The following is a 17,215-nucleotide window of genomic DNA, read 5'->3' as shown; positions in this document are numbered from 1 at the left end:
GCACCTAAACATGTACAGTAAGTTCCTTCATGGAAAAAGAAAGTTTTAAACTCCAGCAAATGCAAGATTATCCCAATAGACTAATCAACCTAACCTTCATCAGATTATTATTAAACTAAATACATGTGTATTGAAGTACATATCGCTGGTTGATGTCCTTATAAATCAAAGATGACAGGAGATTTTATTTTTGAAGTATTCAACAGACGGATTTCTACTACTACTTTAGCACTTTAAAACAACAGGCACTGTGACAAAGTCCAGTACAAATAAAAATTAATAAACGTTCAAAATATGAAAAGAACAAAACAAAAGACAACAATAGAAGCAATAAAACGCTATAGAGGAAGAGCAAAAGTCTCAATGTTTGTTAAATGCCAAAGGATAGAAATGTGCTTTAAGAAGAGTTTTAAAAGTGGGCAGTAAATACTTAAATCCCTACATAAGTACCAATGTATACCTTAAGTACAGGTGTGTTGCATATGTGAATCACAGATGGCATCACAGGACAATGACAGAGTCCCAGGTGCGCTACAGCAGAGTCCCACTACAGACACCCACAACTTCCTCTACTCATCTGCATCTATTTTTGACCCAGAAAGCCTCCGACCCTTGACAACAGCACGGTGTTCAGTGCTCTTCTGCTCTCAGTTCGTTAGCCCATTTCATTTGTTGTAATTCACTTAGACTTCTATATAAGGACGACCTGCGGCTTCATGCCGCTGGCACAGAGACAGCACGGTGAACAAAAAAAGAGAAAAAGAAGAAAGAGAGGGTGTCCATCACTCACGTGCCTCTGATAAATCACAACCCTGCTCCGCATGATGTCTCTCCACCTCCCTCACCCCCAACCCCACTTTTAAATTTAGCCTCGTCTATCTGTTGTATCCAGTAATTTTCTAGACGTCTGATGACACATCAGCATGAGCTGTGCCATGGCCTATAAAAGCAGCATGTTGATTTCTTTGCATAAATTAAAAGGCATACATCAAAATGCCCCATTAGGTTAGGCATCTCTCTGTGCCCGGACTCTTTAATGTGTCTGGTCTGCGCTGTCACTACTTCCTAGCGAGGCCTCATCGTCTGACCGAGTTTGACACCCGCGGTCTATACGATCAACGTCAACAGGACATGTCCAGGGGCTTTGACTTACTCAGCCTTTATGAGCAAGACTTTTTCTGCACCGCTCACATGACTTTTGAGGGGAAAACAGTGCAAAGGAGAGAATGAGCATAGCTAATCCTTGCCATAATGACAGAATAATTAGCCTGCGTTAGGCTAAGTAATGAGCTGTAATTATATCATTTATTCTGTGTTGAGAAAATGTGATATAAAGGCTGCACAATGAAGGAGGAAGAATTGAGCTCAGTGGGAAGTAGGAAGAAGCATGTGTAAGAGCTCAGGCTCTTTCTATTGATTGATCCAAACATCAAACGAACCACTAGAGTAATGGGGAAGAGGGGGGGAGTGAAGGACAGCTAAAAGCTATTTGGAGCCTTCACTGCATAAAAGACTTGACCTGTTCCACGCAGCCTACATATCAAAACCATCAAACAGCAATCAATAGACCAAAGCGGTCAACTCAACAAACCGTCACCCTACTAAAACATCAAACCCCCAGCCCGAGCATCGGATGATAGGCTACACTCGGCTTATCCATTACCATCAGATAAAGAGGAGATAAAACACAGAGCCTAATCCTTTCATGTGTCGTGACAGCCACAGCAGCCTCCGAGGCATTCCTTCAGTCTGGCTCTCAAATAGTTTTATGGCGGAAGGCAGCCATTCAGCCAGCCAGCCAGCCAGCCAGCCAGCCAGTCAAGGCTGTTCTGGTCTGTTTGTCTTATTTCACAGTTTACACGCTGTTTTATAGGTGGTTATTATGGTCGCCATGGTGATACCATACGTTTTTATGGTCTTTTGGTCTGAGGGCAGAGAGTGTAATAAATGAAGGAAGAAAAAAGGAAGAAAAAAAAAACACACATGAAAACAAAGCCTCACAAAACACACTCCTGCTGTGGAAAGGTCTTGCGTACCTCCCTTCCTCCCTAGCTCTTTATCAGTCTCGCCAAATGCCTATCTCCCCACTTTCTGCTTCATGTGAAACATGGATAGGCCCACAGATTTGTCCTCTCATTCCACATCTGGAGCTGATCAGAGGGCCTCCTGGAAGTTGAGGCCTCCGGGCCTATTAATAACCGTACCGCTGTACTCAGGGTCAGACAGCAGTCAGCGGATGAGCCTGTGTCGACTAAACACACACAGTCAATTCCCCCTCCCCCTTACTCAAGAGGGCAACTCTCACTTTTGGGAGAGGAGATGGACGGCTACGCGGCTTAGCATTGAAAATCCAATTGACAGACTTAACGACAGATGATGCGCATTATCCAGCTCTGGATGAGGTACACAAGTTCTGCACCAAAACTGAAACTTCTTTAGTTATTTTGGTTAAAAACTACTTTTTTTAAGTTTGAGAAACAGCTCATTTCACTTCTTGCCTCTAATTGTTCGTTCCCCCTCCTACGTTTTGAGTATCTTAGTAGTTGTGGAGTAGGGGGAGAGGCTTGCTAGCCCTGATAAACTAGGAATTTGAAGAGGCACTCACAGAAACAAAAGGTTAAGAGCTGTGATTGAATATCCACTCACAAATTTATATCTTAATATTACAATAACCACTATGAAGTTCTCGTATATAACAATCATTAAGGCCACTTAATTGATCTCTGCTAAAAAATTAAACTATTTTCTAACATACTACTGTAGTGCGATGCATATCAGTTAGTTAGAGATTCCCAGGGATTGAAATATCATTTGCCACACGACTGTTCGGCATCTCATTCATATTTCGTTTTCACACCATGACTGTCTGTTCTTCAGATCCGGAAAGATTTTCAAACATACAAATTTGTCTTTTCTTTTGTCCATAAGCAATGGAAAGCTGTTGTAGGCCTCAAGTTAACTTGCAATCAGACTAATCCTCAGAATGCCAAGAATGTCAGAATATAAATGTGGTCTGCATTTTCGAGCAACTGACAAAATTTGTTTATTTTTCTGTTTGGAGTACGACATTACAGAAAATCTAAATACAATAAACTTGATTTGTTGTTTCACAAATCAAGTTTATGTTGTTTTATAAATCAAGGCAATGCATTTTTTTCTTGAAAATGAATGTGCTTATATTTGTTCCAACAGAATGTTTATGACAAACCGGCAAATTAAATCTGCTAAAATAGTAGTAATTTGTTCAAACTGATGGTGTATACGCGTATTGAAGGAGTTGCTACATTCTCAGTAGGATATTTCCATCACTTCCTGAATTAATAGTCGACGGACATGGGGTGTGGTAAGGTAAAGAGTTATGCCCAGAAACTGGAATTCAGTCTAAAATCTTGTGATGCATTTTTCCCCTCACAATAACGTCTCAAACAAGTTCAAGTTCAAGTAGGCTAGACCTACTAAACACAAGACAGATGGTGAAGTCATCATCTGTTCCTGGTAAAGGTTAGGTCTGTCAGACAGCCCAGGTCATGCTGAGGCCGTAAGGGTCACGCCACCTCTGAACCGTGGCTCCAGTCTGACAGCTGCGTAGCCCAAAGGTTAGAGGGGGGAGGTTAGTGGTGTCTCATGGTGCTCAATGAATTTAACAGCTATTGGGCATCATTTGTACTGAATTTCCCACGTTTCATTGGACAATGTTGGGGATCAATTTTAGCTTAAGCGTCATCATAGTCCTACCTAATGACAATAGCTGGGTACAAGCACTTACCATCAATATCGTGCCAGGTGTGAAAAATGTAGGCTTCTAAAATTACTGCAGTAAATATACACATAAGCAGTTTGAGGTATTTTTCAACAGTTGCTAAAAAAGATTTTCCTCACTTCAGCAAAGTTTTCCCAACATAACTACAAAGCAAAAAAAAAAGGCAGCCAAGACCATACCCAAAGCAGAGGACGATCTGGAAAGCAAAACCCCCGTCCCCACCCCATCTGACACAAATATGCACCTGTGAATACAGGGTAGTTGAATCATCATAATCGGTGGTAGTTTTCTGCTGAGCCTAGCCAGCAGTGTGTGTTATTTTTAGAGGGCTGACACAGAAGCAAGCCACCCATTTACTATGTGAGAGGCCAGAGGAACCGTTGCATCTCTGGTGTAAAACTACTGAAATGAGGACACCGGGCTCAGTACAACTAAAAAGGTAGAGATTGAGATTACCAAAATCCACAGAAAAATAAATGAATAAATCACAGATATATGAACCGAGACTAGATCGCGTTGGTGTTCTCTGGAAACAGTCGCTGTTTCTATACCTTATAACCACAAAAAATATATACATGTTAAACTAACACATTTTTGTTTGCATTGAACAGAATCGAATAACGCAACTGCTCAAAAGACTAAGAGCAACTGAGAATAAAAGTTGAAAGACTTATCGGATAAGACTGAAGGATCGGCCCTTAGGGCTGACTATGGATCCAGCAACAAAAGCCTTGATTGACACTGAAAATTACACAGAGTGAGCTAGTAGCGTATCATAATTCAATCCCTACACCATCAAAGTGCACCAATATCATAATTCAATACTAGGAACCATTAGGCTGCTCCACACCAATATCATAATTCAATCCCGAGGACATCAGCGCTTGCCAATATCATAATTCAATACTTGGACCATTAGGACACGCCAATAGCCCTATTAGAATTCAATACCTATGGTCAATGATCTAACAGTACACTGATACTGGAGTCATGGGTTGACATGGGATAAGCTCTCCACATAGGGCCACTCAGACACTTTTAGCCCAGCTACGCCGTGATAACAGGGAGATAAACAACACTAAAATTAGGTACCAATAGATTGGCTTTAGATGCTGAAGACCGCAGAATATTTGGTAGAGAAACAACTTTTACTATGTGCTTCAACACAAACACGACATATGGAGGACAAAGTGCTACAAAACTATAAATCCAAAAAAAGATCCTCGTCAAATGAATATTCACCTTATTCGTCATCAGACATACCCTGATAAAGTCAGACCATTTCCTGTCCTGCACGACTGCATCTGCTTCCCCCGTCGACGTCTTGCTCAACACTTCATATGATGACAATTATAATCACCATCAGTTGGGCTGAGTCATAAGAAATCTGAGCCTTAAGAAACAATCAGGTTTTTGAAGGTAGGATTTCCCAAGGTATTTTTTCCCCCACCCATTTTCATCAAATCGACTTACGTATGTCACAATTTTGCATTCGATCTTTATGAAGCGCAAAATGAATCTGAAAATAAAAAGTTTTTTGTAACACTTGAATTACAAGTTAATTCAATGCTTAAGTATTTTTGAAACGTTAGTGATGATTCATCTGTGGCGGTAATGCTGTAGATCCTTGTTTTCACTGGGATTCGACACTAATACCTGTATCAAGCAACCCGTAGCTCTACTTCCCCTTTTTTTTTTTTTACATTTAACTATTGAATGATTAGTTTACACATATCAGCAGCAGGTCAGACATGATAGAAAACTTGAAATCGGTCTCTGGAAGTAAATGCCTGATAAGTGCATCACTGCAAAACAGGACATATTTTACTGACTGATAAACTTCTCATAATTTAATAACACAAAGGCACAGAAATGTCAAAAGGCAATTTCTCACTAACAAGAGTTCTTTTATCTAACTTTTCCTTAAAACATGAGGTTCGAGACATCACTTTGGCTTTTAAAAAGCTTGAAACAGAAATTATTTGCAAACCATCATCTGATAATACTAGGTCTAAGACATTGTTGGTACATAAAATGATAGTTTTAGAAAGTGAAGTGCTTCGAACCTGAAAGGTAGAAAGGTCTAATTACTTACCAGACTGTTGTTCACTGTTTTGTTTGTCTTCACAAAACTAGTTTTTAAAAAAAAGAAAGACCTAGTTATTTAAAGAACATGGCGTATATTCATCAGTCTACACTTCTGAAAACTTAGAATCCATCTAGCTCTTAGCTGCGGACATGTGTTTTAACTGTGTTGTCATCATGCAGTTTTTCCAAATAACCAAAGGTAATTAAGAAATATTGGCAAAGATATTGCCACTGTTCTTATGCCACCACACTTTCACTTATGAACTAATGAAAATATGAACTTTTGGCTAACTTCTTACGCTCAGCAGCACACCACAAGTGTGGATTTCAACTCAAAAGGAGAACTAGCTTCAGCAATGCATGAATACAGAGCAGGAGAGTAATGTATGCTATGCCTCTGTCATGAGACACGGTGAAACTCTATGATGCTGTAGGTGAGGGAGACTCCAAGTGGGTCTGGAAATAAAGCCTGCCACTTGGAATTAGGCCTCAGGAAACTGGCCCCCCCTCTCTGCTCTTGTTACTAGCTGGTCGAGGAGGAGGAGAGGCTCATCAGTGGGAGTTTGATATTTAAAGTTACGGAGCGAAATACGTACAGGTCAGGAATTTTGATCGACTACTGCCACATTTTAGTGAAAAAAAAAAAAAGCAAATAAGAACAACTGAGCTGAACTGTAGCTTTACTTTCCCTACTTGCTAGCTTATGATCCCAGCAACTACCACACAAACAAATAGGAGTCTATAAAGAGTTATAACAGATGTTATTGATTTTACTGATACAGCAACTGCCAAAATATTATTTAACACACTCTGTCAAACTACTGAAACATCTAGCGTTCAGATTTCTGTAGGGATTTGCATTCATTTAATGAGAGAAACATTTGTTTATGATCAAATATTACTACAACTACTACTACTACTACTACACGAGTTATTAAAGAAACAGCAAATACTGTGGAGGGGTGTTGTACCTTAGAAAAAAGGGTGGAAACATGTATTTATGTTATAAGCAACTATAAAAAAAAATAAATGAAAATAAATGTGCTAAGAAATGACATTTTGGCCACAGCAAGCCTTTTCCATTTTTATTATAACCCCTCAAAGTATTAACCGATATTACTTTGTTGTCATTTTAGAATTTTCAATACTGGTAAGTTACTAGAGATCCATCAGTCTGTAGTCAGAATCAGTTTTCCCTGTCTGCACTGATCCAGCCAGCCCCATCCTGTTTTTGATCATTTTTAAATATGTTTCTGATTTTCTAAATAAAAACCAGATACAGTTTAGGGACATTTAATTTGGTGCATAAAGAGGAACAACCTTGTTTTCTCGGAGACTTAATACCACTACTATCAAAGAACAGGAAGCACATTCTTTCTTACTTTTACAAACGTATTGGGATTCAGTCCAAATTGGAATTGGCGGTTCCGGTCACAAAGACGACCGGAAATCGCTATTGGCCAGGAAACATGTGACCGCTGCATCCCTAACTAATTACATTATCTTTTATCTGAGTTTTTTGCAGCTATGGAGAGCTCTTTACAATATTCAGACAAGACAGAGCAAAGTTACAGTTCTGATGTCTGATTAAAGTACTTTTAAACTCGGTGAAATATTTTTCAGAAACATTTAAATCAACTGGGTGTCTTCCTACATCCTTTGCAGGTTGGGTAGACTAAGCAGAAACGTCTTAGAAATGGAACCAAAGTGAGAAGTTTTTCAGGACAGTCTCTACCTAGAAACACTGGCCAATATGGTAAACATGAAAAGTGTTTGTTTTTTTTTTCCTTTGCCCTCTTCTCCATCAGCATCCCCGACGCCTTCAGAGTAAAACCTCACAGACAGAGGACAAAGACCCTCCAAGAGCGGACCCAAGGACAGACTGGAGACCTGACATACACTTGTTCTTTTTTTTTTTTTTTTTTCTCTGACTCATGCTTAGTTGCTCAGCACCACACAGTGAAACTTCAGTCCCGATGCCAGGTTCTGTCACTGGGCAGAGCAGCGAGTTGGCTACGGTGAAACCATGACGTGATGCCCCACAACCCTCCCACCGTCCCTCGGTGCTCCCCCGGCCTGTGCAGCAACAAGAGGGGTAAAAATATCCCGCCAGTGGGTTCAGACGACCAGCTCATAAATTAACACTAAAACTCCTGCAGACAACAGCGAGCCAGTCGTTGAGAGATTTATACCACTCGGGTTGCCACCGGCCGCAGCTCCGGGGTCAGTTTACAAAACCCTTTTCCTAAATTTACCCATTAGAAGGTGGTGAATTAAGAACAGCGTCCGGATCAATTTCCCCCTTCAAGTTGATATTTAGCTTCGCGCTACTCGCGGACTATTCTGCTTTTATTTTCCTCTCAAAGTGGCATCTGGGGTGTGTTTTTTCTTTTCTTTTTTTTTCCCAGGGAAATATTACGAGGTGAGACGTGGGGCTATTAGGCCTAAACTGGGATTTGTGTGTAACTGAGCAGTCTGTTCTTAATTTTCTCAACTTGCAGGAAAAATAAATAAATAAATAAATAAATTACAAGCTATAGGTTCAGGCACGGCTATTCACCCGCGTCTTATTAAGGAGAGTCTGTAACGAAGAGTCATTTCTCAAGCAGACATGCGACGTTCCGGCGAACTGCTTGACTAGGTCTTAAAAAATACACACAAAAAAAGAGAGGGGAAAAAGAAAAAGAAGAAGTAAAAAAACCAACAGGAGAGAAGAGTGATGATCTCCCTCCCCTCTAAAGAAACTCAACTCTAATGGACAGAGAGGGATTACAGACATTAAAACCTCTTCCATCTGTAATTCACTGTCACCCTGCCATCATCTCTGAATCACTGATCCACTCTGCAAGTGTGCAAGACCTTGCTAAAAGCCTCACAGTTGCACCCATTTGTGTTTGTAGTGGTGGCTGGTGGAGGGGGAGAAGAAGAAGAAGGAAAAAAATCATGCAGAGACAACTTAACAGCTTACTGTGCTGTTTCAAAGCACTCTCTGTCCTCTAACAACCACCTAGCTCGTTTTCCCACACAGGGAATGGGACATACTGATCAAATAAGATTTTAATGAACATCAGCATTTGGAGCGAGGAACAGACGCCACGACTGCTTAAAGCTACTGACATCCCGGCTGGGGTTGGAGTTTCATCTTCAAATAGGGAAAACAAGAAAGAAAACATTCCTGAAAGGAAAAACAGGCGACGAGCACGTGTTGTGTTGTGTGTGTGCGGTCCCGTCTCGTTCGTCGGAAAAGACGCGAGACGAGGAGCCGACCTGGCTGACGAGGCCGTGCGTTGGTTCTGATCACATCATGCCAGCCACATATTAGCCTTAAAAATAATAATAATAAAAAAACGGGAGAAAAAAATGAGGGGGGGGGATAAGAAGAAAAGGTTGTTCTCTGAAGGCTTTCCTCTAGGAGCCTCTCAGTGGGAGGGAGAGTAAATAAGATGTCATCAATAATAGAAAGTGAATGTTCTGAGCGGTTCTGCACGCTCACACACACTCACGGCGCACCAGCTCCGGCTGATTCCTATCCTGCAGACAGGCCTGCCAACCGCCAGCCCTTTTTTTTTTTTTTTTTTTTTTTGCACACGCTCAGATTCACTGTCCTGACTAATCGCTTGTGATAGGGGCCTTTGCCATAATTACCCAGGGCTTTATCGCAAACTTATGCGATGCATTTTTTATGTCCTGGCTGCTGGCAGTGCCTCCACTGTCCATGCTGGCTGTCAATCTATGAGAAAAAAAAAAAAAAAAATCATAACAACACAGCAACGGATCCCAGACCAGCTCTCTCAAACACACACACACACACATATAGTAGTTCAGACAGGGCAAAATAGGTGAGAGCAGGGTGAAGGGCCAGAAAGAGGAGAAAAAAATGGAGGAGAAAAGAAAAAAAGGAAGGGAGGGGGCGGAGAGGAAGTCAAGGATGTTGGGAGGGGGAGGAGGGGTGATGCGCGGCAGAGATGCCATGATCAGCCTTTTCCTAGTCGTCTGACTAGTCGGCTGAGATGGTGGCCGATTCCGATCTTTTCACAATGACGATAAAAACAGAAAACGTGCTGCAGGTTCTCTGACAGGTCGTACCTTTAAAATTAAAGAGAATTTTTTATTTTTTTTTTAAAGGAAGATTGCCCTCATTTATGCCTCAAAGAACTTCCCACTTGGTTGTGCATTTACAGACCAAAGTAAAAAGTTGTGGTTTTTTTGGCAGATTCAAAGCATTTGAAGGAAAAAGCAAAATCTTTTTTCAGTATCAAGGGGAAACTGGGCTATTAAAAGCCTTGGACGACTATTTGGTGCAAGTCATCATTTTATCAATAAAGTAACTAGTTTTTCTCTCCTGCATTGTGTAGATCCGCACTGTTGAGAACGGCAGAAAGTTGATAAAACACGAGTTTCGAGAAGGAGTTTGTGAAACTAGGCAAGGAAAAGCGAATGTTGTCTTCAAGCAAGTTAGGCAGTACTTTTGAAATCCGAACAAACAAACAAACAAAAAAAAAAGAATTACAAGGTTACCATGATGTAAGCATGATAGCATAGCGTCTAATAGTCAACTCAACTGCTTCTGAACAAAAATGAAAAATGTTTCAAGTTTAACAGATTCAATGTACACCTAACAAATCCTTCAAAATAAAGCATTTGCTCACAAAAAAATAAAACACAATTTCTATGCTTGCTTAACAAATGGGTCTTTTAAGATCAATACAAACATGAAAAATAAAATATATAGACTAATTAACTGTACATTCAATTATTATACATGAGTAACAGATTCTTGGGTGGTGGGGGGGCTTCAAAGAAGGGGTTTGCCCAGGGAGTCTTTCATGCAAGGACTGCCACTGTGCCTAATAGATATAGTGAGGAAAGACAAGAGAAAGCTGTCTCAGTTTTTTTTTCTTCTTTTTTTTAATTTTTTTTTAATTTTTTACATAATGCATGAACAAGGGGGCAACGAGTAGGAGGACCAAATAGGATCAAATAAATAGGAGTAGTGAAGCCTTGATGATGTGGCATAAGTGTAACACAAAGCCCGCTGGGAAGACTTGCTCACTGTCCTTTTGTCTACGCAGTCATCAGGGCATCATGACCCAAATAAAAGTTTAAAAACCCAAAGCTTGTGCAGCCTTCAAAATAATGTATGAACAATCGGGGCTACAGTCTACATAATGCAATCTTTATGTTAATGACGACGGGCGAGCGGGCAACTAATATTCATAAATGGTGATTTGAAATTCAGCAACGCGTGTTAAATGCCACGGGGAAAAAAAAAAAAACACAACAGTGCCATTGTCTCGCGCGTCTTGTGATAGGTCAAACATGGTCTAATATATTCAGGCCCAATATGTTTTTTTTTTTCTTCTTCTTCATATCCCCTGCGTGGAGCGCACAAGGTGTTAAGAGGATGAGGGAGGTACATTTTAAGGAGTTTACCATAATTACAAGGTCAATCTGTCACATTTCTAACGTTCGCGTTCTTAACTGTCCCGTCCTGACCACTTCCACGGACGTGGCAAAAAAAAAAAAAAAAAAAAAACACAACTCACCGTGAAGTGTGAATGCCGACAGAAGAGGGGGAAAAAAAACGGCCGACCTCATCAAGCATAATCACCGAAACGACTTCCATGTAAACTGTTCCAAAACCGTTAGCCGATAAGGTTGCTAAATGGGTCCGAAACTTACTAAAAATGTGTCAGCAAAACAGCATAAAAAGCCCAAAGAGCTCCGGTGGGTCTCAGCGGTTGGTGTCACCACAGCGCCACCGTATAATGAGTCGCACTTATTTTTTTTTTTTCTTCCCCCAAATTATCCAACCTTACAGCGGCTAAAGCGTCGCGGCTAACTACGGCTACTACTCGCTCCGGTAAAAGTTGAACAACACGCAATAAAGATAGCCAGCCGAGAGCTTCTTCTCCTTTCCCCAACGCCAAAGCCCCGCCGTTTGGCTCTTATTTCGGCGCATCCCCCCGCGGCGTCGCCCCGGCTTGCCCGGCTGCAGTGTCCGATCGATGTTGAATTGAACAAAGAGGATCAATTTCTGATCAGCGAGAGAGCCACTTTCATCAATGTGAGGAAGAGGTCCTGGATTCTCTTCCGAAACAACCGACGAGGCGGCCGCCGAAATAAAAACACAAAACGCAGCCACCGGAGAGCGGCAAAGCGGCCGAAGAAGACGAGGGCTAGGCGGTTAAGAGGGGGGTTGAACTGACCTGTAGTTGTTGTAAGTCAAAGCGCTTCCAATATTGAAACATCGATCCTGCATTGGCCGCCATCTTGAGACATATTGAGACAGGAATGAGATGCTGATAGAGAGCGCGGGGGTTGGAGTTCAGTGGCGAGGACTGGGCTGCCGGAAGACACGGACTGGATCGCAACCGCCACTTGCTCCGGAGACAGCTGCTATGTGGAGCGGACTCGGCTCATATGAATGTCTCCTTAATAACGCCATTATAATTGCTTAAATAGCATTTTATTAACATTGAGAAATTACAGGTAAACAACCAAACTAGCACTTAATTACAGTGACTTTTGTTAAACGGAAATAAACATGCGCAGGAATAAGTTATGATGTTTTCATTTGCTTATTATTAGTATCTTCCAAAGTTCAAGATCATATCCCTTGAACTTTGTTACATATTGTCACCTTACAACGACAAATTCCAATATATTTGCTGATATCTATCTGGTAGACCATCTCCAAGTGATGCATGAATGTGAAGTAGAAGACAAATGATACATTATTTTCAAAATGTAGCTAGTTTTAATTTAGAATCTCTAAATGCAACATAAAAAATTTAAAAGAGGGGGGGAGGGGGGCCTATGATTTAAGCATTTTAAGCATTCTTTCTAAAAGAAAGTGTAACTCAGAGTGCCACCAGTGTACACACCATTGCCATCTGGCTTCTGAAATTTAAGCAATATTGCATATTCTATTAATGCTTTATTTTGTTTTCTATAGGCAGATTTCTTTGTCATTGTGAACATTAACATTCACATGTATAAAATGTACAAATGAGGACAATTTAAAGGGACCATTGATGACGTTTGTGGTGAGCAGTAGTTTTAGAAGCTCCTACAATCAAAATCGGTTTAGGCTCTTACACATATACACTATATACTTTTCATAGAGTACATTCATACTTGTAACACATAGCGTATGTATGTTTTTGCCGTTCAATGATATTTATATCTTGCATTGTTTTGTTCATTTTTATTACAGGTATTTTTGGAGATCATTTCACTTAACAGCTGCTTTGCCATTATTGTCTCTTTATGGCCGTTTGGCTTTTCTTTATGGTCCTTTTGTGTCTCAGTTTTTCACGTTTAAATCTCTTTATAGTCACTTTAGTCTCTTCATTAATGACTTTTTCCAGTCAATCTGATTGTAGTTGTCTTTGCGTCTTCCTGGGATAATTGTTTCCCCAGATTCTGCCACACCACATTCACAAAGTTCAATGTATTTTTATCGGGATTGTACTGTATAGACACACAGTAGTTCATAACTGTGAAGTGGAAGGAAAATGATACATGATACGTGATTTCTTACATGTATCTCTGTCCTTCCACTTCAAAGTTATGTTTTACTATGTGTTGGTCTATCACAAATAATTATAAAATAAAAAAAACATTATAGTTTGTGGTTGCAGTGTGACATAATGTGGAAAAGTGCATGGAGTTAAAATACTTTTAAACGGTTGATCCAAATAGATTTGGAAAAATTTGGAAATTAGCAGGCTTTTGCTCAAACAAAAAAAAAAATAAATAAGATTTTCTTCAACAGAATCCCAATAAATGTCACATTTAAGCTAAAACTAAATGTGACATTTAGTTTTAGACTGGAAACAGCAGTAAGTCACTGCCCTTCATCTCATATACGTGCATTTAGCACAAATTCAACATAGTACATCCTCACTGTAAGGGAATGGACCAGAAAGACACCCACACATAAAACAGATACATTAATCAAGCAATCCGACAGGAGGGAGAACTGAGACAGCAACTGTAGTTTAGTCAGGAAACACCAAAAATAAATGTATGTACAGAGCTGGAAAGTATTCACAGCACTTTGCTTTCTCCACGTTTTGTCATGTTACAGCCTTATTCCAAATTGTACTTAATGAATCGCCTTCCTCGAGATGCAATCCTCAAATAGAAAACTTTTTTTTTTAAGTGTTGCAAATTATTGAAAACAAAAAACATTTTAAAAAGAATCACATTAACACAAGTATTCACAGCCTTTGCTGAATACTTTGTTGTTGAAGCCCAAACTGAGCCGTTTCCATTTATCATATTTGAAATGTTGCTACAGCTTAAATGGAGTTCACCTGTGGTAAATTCAGTGGTTTGGATTTGACTCAAACACACCTGTCTATATAAAGTCCCACAGTTAACAGCAGGTCAAGAGGTCAAACACCAAGCATAAAATGTATGTATTTGTTTGTAGACCTCACACATAAAGTTGTCCTGAGGCAGAAATCTGGGGAAGGATCCAGGAAAAGTTCTGCTGCGTTGAGGGTCCCAATGAGCTCCATCACTGGTGAATGAATCTCCCTAGAGCTGGTCGGCCATTTAAACTGAGCAATCGGGAAAACGGCCTTATAGTCAGGGAGGAGAACAAGAACCCAACGGTCATGCTGTCAGAACACCAGGGTTCCTCTGTGAAGAGAGGAGAACCTTCCAGAAGGACAACTGTCTCTGCAGCAGTCAGCCATGTATGGTGGAGCGGTTGCTTAATAAAAGGAACATGGCAACCCGTCTGGGTTGGAGTTTACCAAAAGGGACGTGAAGGACTCTCAGGCCATGAGAAACAAAATCCTCCGTTCTGATGAGACAAAGATTGAGCTCTTTGGTGGGAATGCCAGGCGTCATGTCGGGAGGAAACTCCACTATCTCTTCAGTGAAGCATGGTGGTGTTAGCATCATGCTGTGGGGATGTTTTGCAGCCGCAGAAGCTGGTAGACCAGTCAGGAGAGAGGGAAAGATAAATACAGCAATATCCAGAGGCGCTCTAGATGAAAACAGCCTGTAGAGCGTCTTGACCTCACACTGGAGCGATGGTTCATTCTTCAGCAGAACGACGACCCAAAGCGCCCGGCCAAGACCTCAGAGACGGTTTCTGCCAGAGGTGGATCAACACAACATTGAAAACGGTCTGTGCATACTTATGTGAATGTGAATTTTTGGTTTTCTATTCCAAATAAATTTGCAAAAACACTCAAACAGTTTTGTCTCATTTCATTATGAGATATTTGTGAGTAGAATGTTGAGGGAAAAGAATTAGTTTGCTGCATTTTATTATAAAGTTCCACAAAATGTGGAAAAAGTGAAGAATCATGAAAACGTTTTGTGTTATACATATATATTTCTCATTAGATTCTAAAATTTTAAAAATAGTGAATAAACATATGTAGCCTATGATTAGAATCATGTAGTGCTCACATATAATTTAATAGCTCGTAGAAAATAAACAATCATAAAGAGGATGGTGAGGATAGTATTTTTAATTAAATAAACGAGAAAAATACATTACTGATTATTTTGCTAATATGGTTAGCTTCTCAAATAAGATGAAACATAACAATGAATTATTATCAACCTCACTCAAGACAAACTGAACAGATGTCTTTAGTAGCATTTTCAAAACATCCAACTAAAGATTAAATGCTGCAACTCATTAAAGCGTGTTCCCTTCAATAAGAAATAGTGCGCATGAGGGACAAGAAGGCCGGCTAATTCACAGCTGTAGCCACCGGGACGGACTTGAAGGCAACTTGAGAAATGTCGTCTTAAACATGTGATTTTCTGTGAGAACAGTAATTCAGCTAAGCCATTTAAAAGCCAGGGATTGGACTACACGCATCAGTTTGTCCAATAGTCTTGTTGCAGCAGGCCAGGCAGTGGTCAGACTGTCAGTGTGAATCCAGCTCCGCTGCTGAAGTGACCTTGAGCAGTGCACTGAACCCCGGCTGCCCCCATCCACTGCCCCACATCCCCCTCGGCCCCCCACCGGGGGGCGTCACTCCTGCAGGCCACGTCCTCTGACCCTCTCAGCGTGTCGACGTGCCCAAGAGAAATATGTAAAGAATCTAATTACACTGTATGCATAGTTTGCCCCGGATTCCTCAAACTGTTCCGCCTAATTCACCTTTAAAACAAAAACAAAACAAAAAACACAGCACCACCAGCAGCAGGAGCAGCAGCAGCAGCAGCAGCCTCCACCGAGCCCGAGCTGAGCCGCTCCAGGTTTATCAAGGTGACACATCTGCTGCACACATTGTTTTCATTTTTAGCACTCTGTGGCTTCCCAAATTTAAACTTCCATGGCGCATGTGTGTCTGCGAGTGTGTCAGGGCCTGCAGTGTGGAAAATCCACGCCCGTGTTCACGCTATTTTTTTAAAATACATATGTATATATATATATATATACACATATATATGTATAAATAAGGCCGAGAGCAATCACCAAAATGATTTCGTAGCTTCATTTTTCTCCAATTTCTTCACAGCCGCTGCACTTTAATTGTATTCACCCAAAAATAACAGGAAAATTTGCCATAGATAATAACACCTCTTTTGCCGCATGTGTGCGGACACAAAGGTGGGCATTCTTGTGCCTGGAACTACCTCGCCTTTCAGGCCATTACTTGATTTGATTTGAAGCTGTTTGTGTCTCCTCCCTGGAGCATGAATAAGGCTCCGTTCATTCTGATATGCAGCCTAAATAGCTGTGCCTCATTTCATACTTCATTTATGGGTATAATGCAGTGATTTAAAAGGCCCACTGCGAGTTTTCTCATCATCAACGGCAGCCGGTCACATGCGTTTTATAAAACACATTGGATTACAGCGGGCTGCATGAAAAACAGATGCATACGTGTTGATTTAATCATTAAGACGTAATGGCAGCGGCGTGATTTACAACGTGCGCCCAATTCCTCTTCGTATATACTTTCTATAATTCATCTGCACAAAGACTGCTGATCCTTTAGTTGCATATGAGCTGATGATTCCACTGTTTAATCCTGTCATTTCTTTCTCTTTGTTAATCAGCGCTTCCCTGGCTTGGCCCCTGACTGGTGACGCTACCTATCATTAAGCCAAACCAGAAATACGAGTCTGAGATAATCCCTACAAGCTTAGTAGCTCTGCAATGTGTCCATTATGCTGTATTTGTATAGTTATCTGCAACCATTACACAAGGAGGCACACAGAAAGAAACGTGATACATTTCATGGCTTAGACGTGGCTTCGAATAAAACAGGGAATTAAGCACAGGATGAATTCAAAAGTTTGAGTCAACACAGGCGCATGATCGTGTTTTGGGCATGATGCAGACTAAAAGTAAAATTTTAGTGTGTGTTTTATATA

The 17,215-nt window shown here is 40.7% G+C and overlaps 1 protein-coding gene across 4 annotated transcripts in view; it reads right to left on the bottom strand.

The window, feature by feature from the left end:
* Nucleotides 1–12,231, bottom strand: part of cux1b (cut-like homeobox 1b) — a 94,946-nt gene extending 82,715 nt beyond the window's left edge. Inside the window, exon 1 of one of the 4 annotated variants that reach the window (XM_032590403.1) lies at nt 12,058–12,231. In XM_032590403.1, coding sequence (XP_032446294.1) covers nt 12,058–12,120 — 63 coding nt within the window. In that variant the 5' untranslated portion in view covers nt 12,121–12,231. The remainder of the gene's footprint in view (nt 1–12,057) is intronic. The other 3 variants (XM_032590405.1, XM_032590406.1, XM_032590407.1) reach the window with 3 other exon arrangements.
* Between the last annotated feature and the right edge of the window lie 4,984 nt (nt 12,232–17,215).

This window comes from Xiphophorus hellerii, chromosome 18 (assembly GCF_003331165.1).
Source record: "Xiphophorus hellerii strain 12219 chromosome 18, Xiphophorus_hellerii-4.1, whole genome shotgun sequence".
In the NCBI taxonomy this organism is placed as follows: Eukaryota; Metazoa; Chordata; class Actinopteri; order Cyprinodontiformes; family Poeciliidae; genus Xiphophorus; species Xiphophorus hellerii.
This window is presented reverse-complemented; position numbering and strand designations above follow the sequence as displayed.